Raw genomic sequence first — 19,639 nt, 5'->3', positions numbered from 1 at the left:
AACTGTGGAGATCGTCATTTATGAGAGGGCAATTGTTAGAAGGAGAGTTTACCTTTTAAAAAGTTCAACTTTAAGTGCGAGGAGATTAGAAAGGAAGGGCAACAATCTTCAAGTTAGTGGTACTAGAAAGCTACTACAAATGATCTAATTTAGAGGACATCTTTTGTAATTTGTGTTTTTGTGCCACTACATCTTTGTATTTTAAAAGAAAGTAATGCAATTCAAGTACTAAAAATCAGGTTGAAAATGAGCTGTTTTATCAGATGAATAAAGATTTGTCAAGTAGGCCTAGTTTGCTTTCTCTTCCTCTATTTGAAGTCACTTTTTGCTTCTTTTGTGGTTGAGTCAGAGGGCTGGCATAAGACTGCCAGAGACAGACAGGAAATACCTTGTGTGTGTGTGTGTGTGTGTGTGTGTGTGTGTGTGTGTGTGTGTGTGTGTGTGTGTGTGTGTGTGTGTGTGTGTGTGTGTGTGTGTGTGTGCGTGTGTGTGCGTGTGCGTTAGAGAAAGAAAGAATTTGTGGGTTTAGGTACGTGTTTCACTTTGCATGACTGCTTTTCTCTCTGCTCTCCGCTCAGACGTGTTGTATCCCACCGCCAACTCACTCTCCAAGGTAAGTTTTCAACATGAACCTTATTTTTGCTGTACAGATTTGTTCTTTCTTTGTCCGGTTTTACTTTCACCCTGAAGGAATTTTTTTTTTAATTTTGCCTCCCTGTTTGCTCAACACATTCCTTCTCTTGAAATCAGCTGAGGAATCTCACAACGGAACATTGAATCGTTAGTTTAACTTCAGCGAGACTCACTCTGACATCCGTCTTTCCATTCAAACTCTTTGCTTAATGTCTGCTCCACCTTTTTCTGTTGTCAGTGGGGGAACCTAAACTTTAGCTTCTTTTCCCGCTGTGTCCATGTCTCACTTCCTACACATCATCCTGGTCTTACTTGCAGCAACTTCCTTAAAGTTAGGGTTGGGTATCAAAGCAAGAAGCTTCCTGCTCCTTCCTCTTTGTTCTCTGGTCCTCTAAATTCCCCGTCTGCAACACCCTGACGGATTTCAGTCTCCTAATCTCATAAACATACAGTGTACACAGCCACACACACACACACACACACACACACACACACACACACACACACAGACTGTATACACTCACCCATCAATTGACAGATTACTCTCAGGTCTCTCCACGCCTGCCGCTCTGTCCGCCTACATATTGTCTGCTCTCATATTTCTGTCTGGTTATCAACGCATGAATGACAGATTGAGTTAGTGACCCCTGTAGCCCAACAGTGACCTCTTGTTTCCATCTAAACCCCACTGACCACCCCAGTAGCCCAGGTCAAAAGAGCAAGCTTCTATCTGTTTTTAAAATCTTTTAATGTCTGCCTTGTCTTCTCTTTTGGTGACATAATCTAGACTCACGTTTGAATTTATTCCTTTCTTAATTTCTTTTCTTATTCCCTTGATGTAAACAACAAGATTGGATTAAACAGACTGGCTCTATAAAGAGTCTAGAGTCTAAAGATTCAATCTTTAAGGTCTCCAGCTCATACAGTAAATAACTAGCTCAACGCCACAGAGTAATAACACAGGAAACAGAGCAGATCTCACATTTCAGAAACTATGTTTACTGATCATTTTAGGACTAGTGCTCACTACCAAGAGCCCCAAAATACAGGGTGTGCCCTTAAATTACAAAATAATAATAATAATAATAATAATTTAAAGGGTCAATTAAGAAGATTTCCCACATGTTGTGACTACTGTGAAAGGCCGAGTGACTTGTATTTGCTGACGCTGACGCTTTCAGCGTCGATAAATGAATGATGGTGGCGTGGGGATGACAGAAAAGGGGAATAGGTGTTCAGGGTGACTTCCCAAGCGTGAGGGCCTAAAGTTAATGCTACACCCCTGCTTGGGAAAGAAATAGTGAGAGTTTTTGTTGGCCTTTGCGTAGAACGAGAGTAAACAGGGTAAAGTAGGAGGTAGGAAGAGCTGGAGTCAGAGAAGAAGGGAAGAGTGGAAAGATGGAGGAGCCAGCAGTTTGCTCTTCCACTAATTATCCACATGGTGTTTAGCTTTAGCCAGGAACCAGGAACCCGACTCTACTCCCCCCCCCCCCCCCACACACACACAGCGTCCTATCCTCAGGCGGCAGGTAGGCTTTCATCACACCGGCTCCAGTTACCTCTCACATATAAGCTAACCAGGCCAGGTGAGCACTAACACTCCTCCTCGCCAGACCTCTCGATCCCTTACAACCCCACACACACCGGGTCTCTCACTCACTCACACACACACACACACACACACACACACACACACACCAGTGGACACGCAGAATGGAGCCGGAGTCAGACAGCATGCTGGAGGTACCTCAGGAGATCATACAGTTAAGTGTATCGGGCCTTTTTCTCTGCCTCCTTACGTGCTCTTGGAGCGGCTGTCCAAGCATTGTAACCTTAACTCAGGGCCCTGCATGTGCTGCCTCAGGCCCTTTCCTCGCTCCCTTACCTCCTCTACCAATTTATGTGTTCAAATATTCCCTCTGCTGCATTTTTACGCTCTCCGTCTGGTTTGTTTTGGTCAGTAGACCGCACCTGTTTATTGATCACAGTTTATTAAAATGAGCTGTAAAAGTATTAGCTGATATCAGATAACAGGAGATGAGAGTCGTACAAAATAACTTCCAAGCTGAAAACCCTCAAAACGAAAAGGGGCGTTGGTGTTGCGGCATCCTGTTTGACTGACCACAATGCTGATGATTAGCGTCAAATGTTTCTGCTTCCTTATGAGTCATTTGAACAGATTATATAGCTGTGTTTTTGCATGTTTGATCAGTGTCCTTAGTTGACTCTCATCACCGTAATCAGGATAATTGTTTGTTTACCAGTCCTCCTTTATCAGTTATGGTTTCTGGCGTCGGTCTAGCAGCAAAATTAAAACATAAACTGCTGATTTACATAATGATAGGATAAACAAGAAGGTTCAGTAAATGTTACACCCGTATTAAATTGGTTTATTTTAACACAATGATATTCATATTGCTGTAACAACGCTTCTAAAGCTGCAGGGCTTAATTCTTATCAAACTTCAGCAGAAACTATAACTGATGTAGCTGTAACTTTGATCTGGTTTCAAATGCTTGTGTGTTATCATCCAGGAAATCTTGTGATTATCTGTGGAAGCACGAAACTGCAGATATTGAACACTCTCATATTGCATCAGATAACTCTTTCTCCTCAGGAAGTGCAAAAGTCAATTTCTCGCTTTGTCAATCAAACTAAAATTAGGAAAAAGTTCAGTCTTGACCTTAAAACAGCACATAAACAACAACAAGTGGATAGATATAGCTGACATTGCCTAAATTACCGAACAACTGAGCAAACTCCAGTTTGTCATGTTACATCACATGTGATGAACTGAGTTGTCTCTATCTGCTGAGGAAGACCATGAGATATGGGTGAAAGTTAAAAGCTCAGGAAAAAGCTAGCAAGTGGACCTTGAGTTTTTCATTGTTTCCTTTTTCCCCATCTTTACATTCCTCATTTTTGTTGTTTTGTGTAAAAATTGTATTTACCGAGTTTTAACTTGATTTTATTTTGATTCCTATCTGAAAATAATGACCAAACAGTGAATGTAGCTCAATTTCGGCACCTGTTGCTCCATCACATCATCTAAGAACACAGTGAGAGAAAATAGGAAAAGAAAGGTAGCAGTAACGTGTCCCTCTACAAACCTCACTCGGTTTCAGTCGTGCAAAATACAAGGCGGCAAGGCAAGAACAGAGGAAGAGATAGAGGTGTGTTCAGATGTAGCATATAAACAACCTGTGTGTCATGGTGGGAAAAAACCACAAGACGGAGAGAGAGGCGTACATTAGAGTGACTCATCCAAATCCATACCTGGCTCAGTCCCACCTGTGACCTGATCTTGCTTGCATACAGCCACACCTGGCTTTGTTGTATTAGTGTGGCCTGCTTGGTCTTGTGTTGCATATAAGTGATGTATTGTAGCCTGTGGTTGTTAAGCAGCAACGCAACTCCTCATTTTGTGTCAAGTCTAAATGTTATTGCACATCAACCGCTCCCTCCGCTCTGTCTTACCTAAAGGGACTGTGGTTTTGGAGGCGTCTGTGTTGAGCTCTGGTCTTTACAGTTTAACCTGTTTACTTAATATTTCTGTCAGTGTGGAAAACAGCACAGTTCTGTAAAACTTAAGTGAGAATGTCGAGGAAGTGGACACCCATCTTCTGATTGTGACAACTTTGGCACTTTCTGAATTTGTCCTCGAGGACTTCTGCTTTTACTTCTCCTTATTCTGACCAAAACCGAGCATCCAGTCCCACTGGAAACAGTGCCTCCATGTATTTACGATTCCTGTTTCAGCCAACCTCTTCCCCTTCTGTAAGAGGGGATTTATTTAAACTAAGTATGACACAGAGTTCCACCTGACTGTTATTCATTGTAAAAAAAATCACATTTGTCAGTCCGTGGAGCTCTCTACAGCAAAGTGTGTCCCCTTTCCTTTTGTCTTACCGTTCTTTTCTTCTTCTCTCCTTGCAGTATGCTCCCCAAGGCAGCACCAGGTCAGTTTGGTCCAGAGGCCAGCGAGCCGGGCCTCCGAGTGTGGAGGGTGGAGAAGCTGAAGGCAGTGCCGCTGGATCCCTCCGAGGTCGGAGCCTTTTATAACGGGGACTCCTACCTGGTGCTGGACAACCGCGGTCAATTGGGAGCTGACCTCCACATGTGGATAGGTGAGAGAGAAACATCTGGGTAAATAATATCTGTCATGAGGAAAGCAACACAATAGGGTTATGTAGCATGCAGCTACGCTATCTGTCTCAAGACTGAAGCTCTTTGGACACTCAACAGGCTGCCAGTGAGTCAGGTGGCACATTTACAATGATGGCGTCTCATTTCAGGACAAAACCAATCAATGATGTCAAACGACTGCTGTTAAATCAAGGCAGCTTCATTTATTTATCAAAGAAAAAGCATTGTGAATACAATTTCCTCAGTTGGAAAACTGAGCCCATCAGAGCTCTGTAGGTCAGATCAAGAACGGGGTAGTAACAACTGTCACAAGTCTGTCAGTGGTACAGGTTGTTGTACGTCTCTTAAGTCTGCATTTGTCTTCAAACAGCGTTAATTGCTTCCAACAACCTCGACTACAGCTTCCATGTCTGCTGAAAATGAATTACTGCTAATTGGACCAAGAAGGTCTTTTGTTCCTCAGGCAGAAGAGACACAAGTCAAAACCTTTTACACTTTAATGTGTAGTCCTGACTTGACGAGATACTTTTCCTATTTCTATTTCACTCTGTTCAGCAAAAAACACTAACCATTGTCCAGTGCTTACTACGCACCTAATCCCGGCCCCGTCATCCCACTAATGGTGATGACACATGAGACACGTGTGAGGAGAGAGGCTGGATGGCGAGGGAGGGAGGGAGGGATGATGAGCGGGGGGAGAGAGTAAGAAGTCCCGAGGGAAACTGGGATGGTTTTGGAGCGGGGGTCCATTAAAAATGCAGGGCCGCTACCGTACTCAAATGTGGCTGTTGTTTCCAGCATGTATCCGGTGCTTAGGTAACACTAAGCTGATTGTTATAGCTTGGAGACGGCTCTCTGTGCCCAAGCATGCGTCTCTATGAAGCCTCCCCTCCCTCCTCCACTTATTTACAACTGACTTTGTTGTCTTTGTGCGTCCGCTGGCCGACACACTGTTTGCTTTTCGTCTCTTATGTCTCCATGAACCATCACCTTCTGTCAGCGGCTCTTTGTTCCTCATACTGTGGCATGTCAACCTTTGTGGCCTCATTTCCTTTTTTTCTTATGTCATTCAAAGACCACTTCCCTCTAATGAACCAAAAGGTTCATTAAGAATAAATCAGAAACTATGAACAGAAAGAAAGGTCGCCTACATGTGTTGTGCATGAAGAAAAAGATGTTCATAAAATCAGTTTTGTGAGCTCAATAATTAGTTCTTTCCTCTCTTACTAACCTCTTCTCTGTCGTAGGTGAGAAGTCGTCCAGGGACGAGCAGATAGTGTGCGCCATGCTGGCCACCCAGCTGGACAACTTTCTGAGTGGTGACCCCATTCAGCACAGGCAGGTCCAGGGCTACGAGTCCCCGGAGTTCATGGCCCTCTTCCCCAGAGGCGTCAGCTACAAGGTGAGGAAGAAGTAGACCCGACTCTGCATGTTCAGATGCTTCAAACGCCATCAAAATATGAGAGAAATACACAGTACAAATATCTCTATCGTCAAAAAAACTTCAGCTTGATTTTTATGGGTTTGTAATTTCTGTAAAATTTCCACGAAAGTTTTAATGAAAGAATGATGCAGTTTGGTATTAGCTTATATTGCTTTTAATATTATTATAGTTTTTGTAAGACATAGACATAAATAGCTTTTAAAAAGAGTCAAATAGAATAATAGAAAAATGTAGTATTATAAATAAAATTCTTCATATATGTTGAATTAAGTGTTGAACTTGCAATTTCAACTAAACTTAAATTATTTTTAGATGCAAAACTTGCCTTAAGACATATCTCTCATTTTATCTGCCATCTTTTTATTGTTGGCTTAATCCCTGTTATCATTTTACAGGGACCTGGATATTATGGCCATTGTTCCAAAGTTCATTCACCCAACTCCATTTGCAGGGCGCCAAGTTGTGTTTGCTAAAACACACCATGTTACAGCTTTCATTTCCCAGCAGGACAAATTATATAAAGCATAAAAAAATAAACCTAAAAGCCACAATGCCTTTACATGAGGATCCCATGCATGTCTCTCACAGGTGGGCGGAGTGGAGTCGGGCTTCAGGAGGACTCAGGGCTCTGGGACGGTGCAGAGGTTGTACCAGATCAAAGGGAAACGCAACATCCGTGCCAAGGAGGTGGAGCTGTCCTGGAGCAGCTTCAACAAAGGAGACTGCTTCATCCTTGATCTGGGAGAGGTGAAACGAAAACATCTGTCGGCTTACATAAGTTGGCCCAAGCACTCAGTATACTGTTGTGATCTGAAATAAAGTTGGTTGTGAATCTGCAAATTGCATGAGGTGAATATGAATACAGTGACAGTTTCACAGTTGTTGTGATCTCACGCTGTCTTCGTTGGCCCTCCAGACCATCGTGTCGTGGATCGGGTCGCAGGCCAACATCTTTGAGAAGCAGATGGTGCGTGAGATCGCCTCGCTGATCCGTGACACGGACAGACACGGTAAAGCCCGCATTGTGGACAGCAACGAGGGGGACGAGCCTGAGGAGATGCTGAAGGTAAATGCACACTTTAAAATAAACATTGACAGTGTAGAAAACCAGACTGGATTTGGGGACAGCGACAGGGGAATTACATGCATCAAAGGTCCCAATTCTGAAAGTAAATGAAAATGATTTTAATTATAAAGGACATAAATTAATTATAAATTATAATGGAACCATTTGACATTTTAAGAAATGCACCAATTTGCTTGCTGTCTAGGATTTAGATAAGTAAAACCGTCACCACCCTCATGTCTTCGTGCTATAAATGTGTTAATTAGTGAGCTTTAGAAGGCCTGGTATGAACAGCTGTTTCCCTTTTGTTTCTTCTAACCGTCTGCTGCCTGAAGCTTCATAATTAGTGTGACGTGAGGGTTCAATATGCGGCGGTTGGATCACTCTTGTTGAGAAGAAACATCTGGAAGGAGACGGAAAACTTTCTTAAGCAGCACTTTACTGTTCTTCACCCTCAGCTTCATGTGACTGAACTAACCAATCAGAAGCCAGAAAGACTTAAAGCGAGTTAAATGTGAGGAAAACAATAGATTCAGCAGGTTATTGTAACTGTTTCAAAGTCACTGATGAAATGAATTCAACATGTATATATGAACAATGAACTGTGTAAACAAAACTCTCCATTATCTCAAATGTATGAATCAACCTCACTTCTGAACTTGACATTAGGCTGGTGTCAATCTTATCATTGAACTCTTGGAAAGAAAGAAAACAAGCACATGCTTTCCAGGTCAATCCCCAGAAATGATTGAAAATCAACTGAATGAACTCCTGAAAAACAAGCTGAGCTTTGGGTCTTGTTGCTGAGCAGGTCCTGGGACAGATGCCTCAGCTGGCAGAGAGCACACCAGAGGAGGACAAGCAAGCAGACGCTTCCAACTCTGCCTCCCTCTACAAGGTAACGTCATCTGCAAAGCTTTTACAACTGCACCTACGCATCAAACGACCATTTGCATACTTCAAGTATACAAATGTGTGCATTTACTCCACAGGTGTCTGATGCGACAGGTTCCATGATGACGACCAAAGTGTCGGAGAAGAGCCCGTTTGCCAAGGATCTGCTGGTTCGTGACGACTGCTTCATTCTGGACAACGGCGCCAACGGAAAGATCTTCGTCTGGAAAGGTGAGGAAGTACTACTTGACCCCGAACCAGCAAACTCGTGGCGCCTGAAATGCATACCGAGGAAAGTGATAGTTGTTGCATGCCAGTGACATTCGGTATCTAATTGGATCAAATTTTAATGAGCATTGTGAAAAAATACAGTTTTCACAGGGAGGAGAGTCTCAAGGCCCGCACTTGGAAAAGTGAAGGATGAGCATTTCCTAAATAACATCAGCATGATCTGTAGTTACTGTACAGTCTCAATCTGTCCACATCTGATTCATTGTACGTTTGCATTTTTAAAATGAAAAAAATTAACTGCACAGTTTTAAAAATCCCTTTAAATGAGCTGTTCTACTACTAGCGGCTGCTGAAGATCCACTAACAATATGATATATATATATATATATATATATAAAAATATACTGCACTGGCAGTATAATATATATATATATATATATATATATATATATATATAATACTGCCAGTGCTAATGTGAGACATTGATTCACTGTCAGGTAACGGAGCAAACGCTGAGGAGAAGCAGGTGGCCCTACAGATGGCGGATAACTTCATTGAAAAAATGAAGTACCCCAGGATGAAAACACAGGTACTGATTCTAAACTCTCTCTAAAAATGTAGAACTAGCCTCTCACTTATTGTAAATGTTATTCTAGCTGCTCTCCCACTAGTTGTATATCACCAGCTGCAGGCTTTACAGCAGCTTGTAATGATTTTATAGGATTATTCACGGATCTAGTTTATCGCCTCCAGCTGTAAAAGTGTCGGTGTATTGTGCTGCAGGTGGAGATACTTCCACAGGGGAAGGAGACCATCATCTTCAAGCAGTTCTTCAAGAACTGGAACTAAAACATTCCATGGGAACATTTGACAAAAATCCTGCAAGCGATGAGAAGCTGTACATCTGAAATCAGACAGCATCTGACATAGAAAACATTTTTTATATGCATTTACTTGTATGTACATATTTGTAAGGTACCGTGCTGACAGAGCAGTTTTGAAACTGGTAGAATAAGAGATGTGATGCCACTTTTATAAATGCAGACAAGTTTCTTTTGTTGAGATTATAAGGATTATAATTGAAATGAGTTTGGATTTTTTGTTCTTTTTTTTTTTACATTTGTTCTAGTGTCACAGATTTGCCCACATTTGACATTAAATGAAACTGCTTGCTAAAGAACGTGGTTTGATTTGATTTTTTTTACCCTCCAACAAATTTGCTTTGTGAGACGTTCAGCCACAGAATCGCCCATGACAACGGTCTTTACATAACGTGGTTTGAACTACACCCTCTTTACAACAACCCTGTTTGACGTCACAGTCATGGTCCACTGTAATCAGTGCAGCACTTATGTAAAGGTTTGAGGTAACGAGGTTATGCTATGTTATAGAATATGATGCATTGTTTTTGAAATTACCCAACAGTATATGGAGTGGTTAAATTCGCTCCACCTACACACACATAAATAATAATCCTGGATAATATATTTCACTCACAGGGCTGTTTTTATGCATTGTGAGTATTTTTACTTTTAATCCTTTTTTCAGATAAAACGTAACATACCTTTGACTGCAGGACTTTTACTTGTAATTAAGTATTTTACATTGTTGAGCTGCTACTTAAGTAAAGTAAATACTTTTCCCACCGCGGATAGTGATTTCAGTCTGAATAAATATCAGTACTCAATGTGTTTTAATCAGTTTTTAAAATGATACTTTAGTGTTTAAATGACTATTGTGTTTTTTAAATTGCATTATTATATAATAAGATTTTAGACGCGTACCGTGTCACATCTCAAAAAGTAACAGCTTCATGGTCTCTTTTTTTTGTATTGCATATCTTTATTGATTTTGAACACAATACATCACTTTATTCTCTGTTCACCCGTATACCATGAACTCTGAGCCATCAGTGTACATAAAACCAATAATGATATTTTACAAAAAGATAATAAAAATAAATGAAACTAATTAAATTACTTAGGTACATACATATATAAAAAAAGAAATGCCTGCCTTCTTCCAGTATTTTAAAGTCCTCTTTTTACATGTCTTTTTGTATTGTCTCGTGTTGCTGTTCAAAGTTGCTGGACAACTAAATATACAACTGCATATGCATCCTCATATACTGTTATACGTTCATGTTACCGCCGCTTTAATGGCCACTGAAGGCTGAAATGAATACTGTCTGGTTGAGTGTGATGTATTTATGGCCTATTAGGCCGATGACTGCATGTCACAGGGCAGGGTGATGACGTGGGGTGAGACCCTGATGTGATGACGTCTTCCTTCCAGTAGATAACCAAGAAGTAAATGGGTCGCATATATGTTAACCATGTGAGGTGGTTGTATTTTTTTAAGATGTTCCTGCTTTGCAAGCATGATATTTGAAGCTTAGTTTTCAATGGACTGTTCTGTGTGCGTCAAAGAGGGATCATATTTGATTTTGTGACCATTATTGAACATCTCTTTCATCTTCTAATCTTTTGAAAAGAGACATATGAGGGGAAAAGTATAAAAGGCATGGGAGTAAACCATCATTCCTTGGAAAAAAAACTGCCTTAAAAAACATTTACATTAATTTATGATTTAAGAGTATGATCAAACCTTTAGGTTTTGTCATTTGACCTCAAGTCTGAAACTTCTTCCTTATAATGGCCAAAATGGACAAACTCCAAATCCATCCAGAGCTATAAAAGAAATCAGGCTTATGTGCCTTTATGGGAATAGTGGCAGCAGCTGCCGGGAAGCCGTTAGATTTCGTGTCTGAGACCTTTCCATCGCCACCTCAGAGGCCATAAAAAAAGTCCAAAGATCAGAGAGACACAGAGAGGAACAAAACCGCTGACTGGAGAGCATTCGCTGTCCAGAGAGCAGCGGCGGTCCAGTCGTCTCCACCAGCAGAGCTGCACCATCGCTCCTCAGACAAGAGGTATGAAACAATGAATACCAGCCTACACTACACTGTGACATGTCTTTGATACAGGTCTGTGTGATATGACTGAATACATGACAACATTTTAACATTTTCTTCTGAATTTAGATTCAGTATAGAATTGAACGTCTATACAAGTGTAATCTAGGTTTTACAGCAATAGTATGTTTCTTAACATTCTGTAGTTGTATCATATTTCCTTTGAAATTTTATTTGAACTTATTAAGACATTTCTTAACAAAGAGAACGTAAATCTGGAAATATTTGATTTATTGCTATAGATTTAACAGCCAATAAAATAGTTTTACACATTCATACATCAGTAAAAAAGAATTCAATGATAAAATAGTCAATATGGGGCCATTTTACTCTTGATGCATAAAGTGCATTTTGCTAATATTACTTACAGTTTCAATGCCGGACTTTTACTTGTAATGTTCTTGTATTTTTATATTTCTGTATTGCTGCTTTTACTTCTTTCATCAGCATCACATTTGTATTATTCTCTGCTTCACAGCTGTGAGGACGCCACCATAGAGATGAAGAGTATCCTGAAAACTGCTAAAAGTACGTTTTTTTTAAAAATATCTTCATTCAATCACTGCCGATGCCACTATCCTCTACATTCATGCTCGATAGCTTACAACCTCTGCCTGAACCCTGGGCAGATAATGTGATGTCATGGAGCTTATCCAGTCTGATACTCATAAATGTTTACAGTAAATCATTCAGGGTTTAAAGACTTTGATTGTGTCTGTAAATAATTGATCGCCAACACTCTTCAAGCCACTCTGAATCTCTATTAATTATATTTTCTATTATTACTATTGGAATATCAATACGCTGTCATGTTGATTTCCTTCCTTTGTTGGAAAGGTAAACCTTCCCTTTTCCCTCTTTTTTTTCGTGTGAACTCATATTAACTGGAACTCAAAAGACGTTGTTTTGTCCTGAATTTGTCCCCCTGCAGGAGTGGACACGCTGAAGCTGGGTGATAGCAGCAGCACCCAGAGCAGCTCCATCGGGGCCGTACGCTGGACGCTGCCCGAGGAGGACGTCCAGATTCACAGCTCGGCCCCCAGCAGAGCCACCAACAACCTCACCAAACACACGGTACATCCAAACAGCCTTGATTTTAATTAAACTGATCTAAATTATTTCAGTGATTCTGTTTTTGTTTGACCTGTATGAATTTCCCATTTGGGTTTTTGACTATCATAAAAAAAAAAAAGCCTACAGTAGGAATAAACATAAATGTGACCTGTTACGTTTCCTGCAGGCACATCCTCGTCAGAACGGCCTGAAGGATCTACGCAGCCTGCAGGAGTGTGTGCAGTTCATCCATCACTGGAAGGAGCAAGTGGATCAAGTCTGCAAGGTAGGACATGAGAGAAGGAAGGAGAAACAGTCAGTGGCTTAGCAGACTCATATTAATGTTATTGTCTATTTATTTATATAGCATCTTTCATACAAACATGCTCTCCCACGAAAGACTAAAGATTACAACAATATAATGTTAAAATCATTAAAGTAAATAGAATAAAATAAAGCAAACACTGAGAATAAAAGAATAATGCAAAAACCAATGATAAAAGCTTAAAAACTAAGGCTTTAACATTACTCCACATTAAAAAGTTCTCTGATTTCCTTTTGAAAATACAAAGAGAGCCTGTCATAATATCAGAGGCATGAAAAGGCATCTTACCGGTACTTTTATGTGACGAATAAGGAGCATATTAAAGAAAAGAAGTGGAGGACCGTGGTGATCTGGCTGGAACAGAAAATGAAAGAAAATCTCTGATATAGGAAAGAGGCAACATTTAAAGCTTTATAAAGAACTTTACAATCAATCATAAAAAGATACCTGAGCCAGTCTTTAGCTGTGGGGAAATGTGATCCATGTTCTTGTTTCAGTTAAGACTCTGGCCACAGCAGTCTGAGCTACATGTAGTTTTCTTATTGACTTTTTAGGTGAAAGGGAAATTACAATTCTGTACAATATTACTCATTAACAGCAGTATCACGTGTGAACTTAGAGGACGAAGACCAAATACAGAAAGGTTTGTGTGAATATCTCGCACGTCATTTGTAGACTTAAGAAACAAAACATGGAAGTGCTCATGTTTGTTTACCCCTTTATCATCCTTCACTTTCTTTTTTTAATGTAGACGCTTGTTGTTTGCCAGCTTTGGTAAAATGTTGAGTAAAAAAAACAAACAGATGAGAGTCTTTTGATTCTGTCCGGGAAATGAGGAAAAAGGCATCACAGGCTCTTGGTTGATCATTTTAAGTCTGTTAAAAGTTCACAGCTGGAGATAAAAGCTCACAAATGTGCAACGTTTTGTTTTTAATGACCACAGTTACGCCGCCTTATACGGTCAGGTGAACCACTATCTATCACAGTACGGACTGGATAAGCGCTGCTATGGGAAACGATTACTTTGCTTGGTCATGCAGAGCGACGCCTTGGTTATTTGAATGGGTGTGTGCTGAAAGCAGATGCGTTTATTGACTCTTTTATAGCCAGGCTACATGACCCTCTGCCCTGCAGCGCTTAGACATGCAGGGTGGGCCTCGGCACGTAACGTACCACATCTTTTCAAGGGGCTCATATGACTTTCATAAGATAGTCAGTGCCCAATTTTCCTGAGCCTTGAAACTCACATTACTGTCGACATTTGTCTTTATGTCATCTCACTGTCATAGTGACACCGCCATTGTGTTCTTATGAGGGAGTGACACTGTGATGTGTTGTGTTTGAGCAGGGCAGCGATGATCCAGAGGAGGGCACCAGTAAGAAAGACTCCGAGAGTTCAGACAGCCGCACCGAGCGCAGTCTTGAGGAGAGCAGGAAACTGATCCTGGAGTGGGCCAACGAGCTCCACCATGTCGACAAGGTCAGGACACACACGAGCCAATGTGTGATTGAGTATTGTGGTGCTCAAAAAAGACCATACAGTGACTATCAATGACTGATTGAAGGTGCAATCTTTGGAACAGCTGTGGTTGTGAGAGGAAACACATTCTGATATAACAAACAGCAAAAATATCAATCTTAACTTCCTGTGTTTGTGTCCTCAGCTCCTGACGGAGAAGCCCTGGGCATCAGAGAGTGAAGACAGTGAAAATAAAGAAGAGGGTGCCAATGAGAACACACAAATGAGGATCATGGAGTGGGCAAAGGAGCTACAAAAGGCAACTGAGGTGAGGAGTCCTAGAATTAAAACCGAAAGTCCCAAAAACTTTTAGTATTAGTTGCCGTCAACAGAAATGAACACAAGCAGAGCACACGAAGATAGACTATTTAGCTTCACTCTCAAGCCGGCAAGCACTTCACATCAGAGTTATTGTCACGCGTTTGTTTTTAAGGAAACTTTTCTTTGGTGTTTGCAGAGTTGCGGTGTTGAGAGCGACGAGCTGGGTAAAGTGTTGCGTCAGCTCGGCCTGAAGAAGAAACGGCTGGTTAACATGCTGCCTCTGCTGGAGTTCATCACCTGGTCTCTGCTCAAAGAAGACAGCACGGTGAGAAACCACCGAGTCACACAAAGAAACAATCGGAGGTTCATATCTAAAAGAAAAATTATTTGGGAAGTCCAAAATGACATAAATCTTGGGAAGTGAAATGAATTCAAGGATAAACAATTTTAATCTGATAGCCTGAAACCATTGTTAAAAGCCGTAAAACACAGAACAACAAGCAGTTGTTAAATGATACCACGTGGTGCAGGCATGGCGTAGTTATGAAACGACTTTATGTAATGTGTGATTTGAGTGAACCCTGCTCTTCGAATGCGTGCAGAGCATCAATAAATGAACTTGGTGATTTAGTTTATATGACCCTGATCGGCCTCCGACATGATAAATTGCAACAATAAATGTGCTGATAACTGCTGAGTCACCACTATTATCATCACATACGCAAATGATGGTGTGGCGTTTGCAGCAAAGATTGAAGGATTCTTTTGGGGTTGGAGCCTGTTTATTTCAGCCATGGTTAAGGCATGAATACGTCACATGACTTGTGTAGTAACAATACACACATATATATGTGTATTTATGACTTCCAGGGCTTTTATTTAGTGTGGAAGAGAAAAACAGTTCAATAAACCTTGTGTTTTGCATCATTGCTTTCATAGATCACACAGCATTTACATGATATTTGAAATTGCATGGTCATAACGAGAGGCTGCATTGAAAAAGCTCTTTGTTATAAAACATTTTTATTATTTCCTTTTCAGAAAATGATTCCACAGTTGTGGTTACTGGCAAAGCAAAGGACCTGGAAAGCAGGAACTCCAAGATACATCCCCAACTCAGGTGCACATTTAAAATCATTTTAAACTAATTTTAATCTTGTCTTAATCATATGTACGATGGACATTTCCCTGGTTTATAGATTACGACTTTAATATAATGTATGTGTCTCAATTTCAGTTTGGACTTGGATTTGCAGTGCAGCAGGTAAGATCAGCTTTTATCTTCATCCTATCTCACAGAGAAAAAGCAAACATATCAATCACAGGACGACTCACTCATTTGTGCTCCTTTCTTTTTTTCCTAACAGCTGATGTGATTCTGGACCCAATGACCAACCACCCCTGGCTGCAGCTGTCAGAGAACCAGCGTAGGGTCCAGGAGGGCCACTCAGAGTCCGACCTGCCTCACAGCGTGCAGCGCTTCGACGGCTGGCCCTGCGTGCTGGGCTGGGAGGGCTACAGCAGCGGCCGCCACTACTGGGAGGTAGACATAGCCAAAAACGGCTACTGGCGCGTGGGTCTGACCACTGCCGGCTCCAAGCGCCAGGGCCGGTTCCCCATGACCCCAAAGCAGGGCTACTGGGTCTTGTGGCGCAGCACAAACCAGTTCTACGCCTGCACCAAGCCGGAGACTCCACTGCCCGTCGGCCTCATGCCTCGACGAATGGGGATCTACTTAGACTACGAAGAGGGCCAGATCTCCTTCTACAACGCAGAAACAAAGTCCCACATCTACACCTTCACTGGAAGCTTCAGAGGGAAGCTGTACCCTCTTTTCGCCCCGCTGGATGGTCGCACATGCATGACCATCCAGCAAATAACTACGGATCTAGATGAGCCTTAACAACTCGTATTGGATGCTTGGAAGAATTCACTTTGACTTGAACAAAAATTGCATTGAAAACGTACAGAATACAAAATCTGCACGGAGATGATTTTTTCGAAAAGTGGCGTCATCAATTAGATTTACCTGAAAAGCACGAGCTCCGACTTTCAAAAGCACACAAATATTTGGAAGTTTACATGAATTTTCCTTCTCCGAATGTTGCTTTAAATATGTCTGTCAATTTCTGCCCTTTAAGCTGAATTTAAAATCTCTTATGCGCCAGACTTTAAACGACATAAACAAAGACTGAACCATATCAAAGTGCTGATGATGTTGTTGATAGATGTATCTGATCCTACCACTCCGAAAATGATCTAAAAAATCTGCAATGATTTCAGAGATTTTGTATCAGACCATGAGAAACAAAAACATGGGAGTAAATAAAAGTATTTATTTTTTTTTAAATGAAATGTTTTGAAAGAGCACTTCAATTTCTACAACATTCATATTCATGTGTAGACACAAAAGTGTGAACACATTCTGCATCTAGATACATGCATGCACTTTATAATGCACTTTCAGATAAATACATCACTTCACATGTTTAGTAACAGCATCCAGTCTTTGATAAAAAGAAATATAAAATGTGTGTAGATGTGTGTCAGGAGTCTCTCTTACACGCCCAGGGCCCATAAGCCTCGCAGCTGGAGGCGAAGAGACTCCCACCTCCCCTCAGGTCTGCACAGTCCCTGTGATCAGCGTCCCACTCCACCGTCACCCTTCAAAGCACACAGGTAGGTGATGAGAGAGGACACCTGACAGCATTACAGCGTCTCAATCCAAAGAAAAATGGATCTGTGTGGATGTGTGAGGTACTTATTTTGTCACTGTTCATTTAGTTTGTTTGTTACCGAGTGGATTTGGTGTTTTAAAGGGGTTAGTTTGGATTCACTACAGTCACACAATAACACAAACAAACCGGTCGAGGCAGCGGTAGACCAGCAACCCATGTTCTGTGAGGTAAAAGTAGTGTTTTTGTCAATGGAGTCTTGTTGCTTTGAAAAGAGCACAGCTGGATAGAACGGCTTCAGTTCCCCATCAGACAGGGCCGTCACACGGCAAGGTGAACAGTGAACAGTTTCTAAATATTGTGTACTAAATACTTACATTACATGTAGACAGATACACTCAGTTGTATGTCAGTGTGTATGTGCATATGCTTATATAAACGTATTATATTTCTGTAGTAAAGCAAACAGAATTAAAATGTATGATGTTTTATGATGTTTATGTTAATCATCAAGAAAATACATCAGTACAGGTCAGAAATGTGTTTTCTATCAATATCTACTGGGTTAGAAGATTACAAGACATTATTTGTCGTATTTTGTTTCTTACATTTTTTGTGTTTTGCCTGACTTTCATGCTGCTGTAACACTGATATTCAACCCATGGGATAAATAAAATGATTTCTCTCTACTGCATCTATTTTTGTATTCACATACACATGTCTAAAATGAGATACATAAACAAGCACAGTTTGTTTCTTCACAGTGAGAGCTGTGACTTTAATGTGCCAGTTACCATAATAGTGCCTGTAAATCTGGTTTAAGTTGATTCTGTACAAAAACAAAGGATAGTAGTTCACCTATCTTGCAGTGCAGAATGCCTCAAAGCTCCACAAATAAATCAAGAGCATCACCGCTCTTTCCATGAATGTTGATCTACAGGATGTTCTCCTATGTACCTCTCCTGTCACCTTTGTGCTAAGATGTTCTCTTTTATTCAATCCTGCATGTGAAGAACGTTTGTGCCCATCCCTCTGGACTTACGGCATGTAGTGCTGGATGTCTGTCCCGTCCAACCAGAGCCACTGACCCTCCTGCTTAGCGTCTGTCAGTCCAATCCACGGAAAGGGCAAGTAAGGGAACTTCCTCATCACACTTTGGATAAATTCCTGAGGAGGAAGCAACATTTAGAGGACTTTATTTCCATTTTGGGGACAGAAATGCCACCGGGTGTTTCCAGTCTGGCTACCCCGTGTCCCCGTCTTCCCTCTCCTACCATCTCTGCAGAGTCTTTGATCACAGCCAGGCTGCTGTTGTGCTGCAGGCAGAACTCATCGCTCTCATTCCACCGACGATCTTTCTGCAGTCCCACTGAAAAGAAGTAGCAGTGACTCCTCCACCACCGCCATCCGTCTGGACACAAACTGCACCTGGAGTCTACAGACAGCAGGAGGATGATGAAAGGATAGGGTAAAGATCCTGAACGCTTTCACGAGAGCCTTCACCACTTCATCCGTTAAATCAGATGTCACAATGTCAGATGTTTGTATCAGAGAAGAAAGTGTAAATCACCTTGAGTGGCAGCGTGGAGCATCAGGTCAACATCATGGCGCTGTTGTTGGCACTGCTGCACTCGCTCCTCCATCATCATCATCATCATCAGCTCCTCTCCTGACGTTTTGGAGGTCTGATCCACTTCTGGTGCTGCCGTCCACGTGGCTGACAAATACAATTTCAAGAAGAATATGGTAGTCACACACACACACACACACTTAATCTGGACCCTTTGACTGTCTGAATCAGAATCAAATTAACTGGAAACTGTACAATAGAGTATATATATATATATATATATATATATATATATATATATATATATATATATATAAAAATACAATATATTGTAAAAATGTATTCTCTGATACTCATACTCACCAAATAATACGAAACACAAAATAAGTCCCGAGACCAGGATTGTTGTTATAGCAATAACCACTCGAATTGTCAGCTGACATGTTTGACAGCATCTTGCATCTGTGGCGGTAAAAAAAAAATGTCAACAATCATGAAACAAAGAAGTTTATCATTGAAGATGACATTTTAATTCTCTACATGTCGATGATGCAAACAGTGAAAATGTTAGCCAGTGATTTCAGGACTAAAACACACTTCCATTATAAAGTATTTATCAAATCATGACTTGCTTATCAACAGTTCATGTGTGCACACGTTTCCCTTCTGGCCTCTGACACCCATTAAGATAAAAACTGTGACACTTTCCTAAAGAAGTAAACTTGTACTTTGAAACCAGAAGATACAGCAGCTTCGCTTGTTATTGTCGGTGAAGTCTTTGGGGTGGTACACAAAGTACTGACAAGTTGAACAGCATGTCACAGTATCACACAGCTCAGAGTCTTTCA

General features: G+C 41.1%; 3 protein-coding genes across 3 annotated transcripts in view; 2 read left to right on the top strand and 1 right to left on the bottom strand.

Annotated features, from left to right (window-relative positions):
- The first annotated feature begins 396 nt into the window (after positions 1 to 396).
- capgb (capping protein (actin filament), gelsolin-like b) lies at positions 397 to 9,598 on the top strand. Its single transcript, XM_068713297.1, has 9 exons — positions 397 to 613; positions 4,570 to 4,760; positions 6,027 to 6,181; positions 6,812 to 6,970; positions 7,140 to 7,289; positions 8,101 to 8,187; positions 8,282 to 8,414; positions 8,912 to 9,003; positions 9,198 to 9,598. The coding sequence occupies exons 2-9, from the start codon at positions 4,571 to 4,573 to the stop codon at positions 9,261 to 9,263; spliced, it is 1,032 nt and encodes a 343-aa protein (XP_068569398.1). The 5' UTR covers positions 397 to 613; position 4,570; the 3' UTR covers positions 9,264 to 9,598.
- Positions 9,599 to 11,287: 1,689 nt separating this feature from the next.
- si:dkey-219e21.2 (E3 ubiquitin-protein ligase TRIM39) lies at positions 11,288 to 16,901 on the top strand. Its single transcript, XM_068713296.1, has 10 exons — positions 11,288 to 11,346; positions 11,867 to 11,916; positions 12,320 to 12,462; positions 12,629 to 12,727; positions 14,115 to 14,246; positions 14,431 to 14,553; positions 14,743 to 14,871; positions 15,588 to 15,666; positions 15,784 to 15,810; positions 15,914 to 16,901. Exons 2-10 carry the CDS (start codon positions 11,889 to 11,891, stop codon positions 16,447 to 16,449), a joined length of 1,296 nt encoding a protein of 431 aa, XP_068569397.1. The 5' UTR covers positions 11,288 to 11,346; positions 11,867 to 11,888; the 3' UTR covers positions 16,450 to 16,901.
- The window catches only part of LOC137874554 (CD209 antigen-like protein E), a 3,191-nt gene continuing 420 nt past the window's right edge, over positions 16,869 to 19,639 (bottom strand). Inside the window, exons 2-6 of the mRNA XM_068713298.1 lie at positions 19,155 to 19,253; positions 18,792 to 18,938; positions 18,496 to 18,656; positions 18,264 to 18,388; positions 16,869 to 17,210 (exon numbers count right to left, since the gene is read on the bottom strand). Of these exons, the coding sequence (XP_068569399.1) occupies positions 17,093 to 17,210; positions 18,264 to 18,388; positions 18,496 to 18,656; positions 18,792 to 18,938; positions 19,155 to 19,253 (650 nt within the window). The 3' untranslated portion in view covers positions 16,869 to 17,092. The remainder of the gene's footprint in view (positions 17,211 to 18,263; positions 18,389 to 18,495; positions 18,657 to 18,791; positions 18,939 to 19,154; positions 19,254 to 19,639) is intronic.

This window comes from Cebidichthys violaceus, unplaced genomic scaffold (assembly GCF_023349555.1).
Source record: "Cebidichthys violaceus isolate CVI_PGR_0920_01 unplaced genomic scaffold, fCebVio1.0.p SCAF_19, whole genome shotgun sequence".
Classification (NCBI taxonomy): Eukaryota; Metazoa; Chordata; class Actinopteri; order Perciformes; family Stichaeidae; genus Cebidichthys; species Cebidichthys violaceus.
This window is presented reverse-complemented; position numbering and strand designations above follow the sequence as displayed.

Coding starts and splice junctions, on each gene's coding strand:
- si:dkey-219e21.2 (XM_068713296.1), top strand. CDS start 11,889: ATGAAGAGTATCCTGAAAACTGCTAAAA. Junction 12,728..14,114: donor AAGTGGATCAAGTCTGCAAG/GTAGGACATGAG, acceptor GTGTTTGAGCAG/GGCAGCGATGATCCAGAGGA. Junction 15,811..15,913: donor TTGGATTTGCAGTGCAGCAG/GTAAGATCAGCT, acceptor TTTTCCTAACAG/CTGATGTGATTCTGGACCCA.
- capgb (XM_068713297.1), top strand. CDS start 4,571: ATGCTCCCCAAGGCAGCACCAGGTCAGTTTGGTCCAGAGGCCAGCGAG. Junction 7,290..8,100: donor AGCCTGAGGAGATGCTGAAG/GTAAATGCACAC, acceptor GTTGCTGAGCAG/GTCCTGGGACAGATGCCTCA. Junction 8,415..8,911: donor AAAGATCTTCGTCTGGAAAG/GTGAGGAAGTAC, acceptor ATTCACTGTCAG/GTAACGGAGCAAACGCTGAG.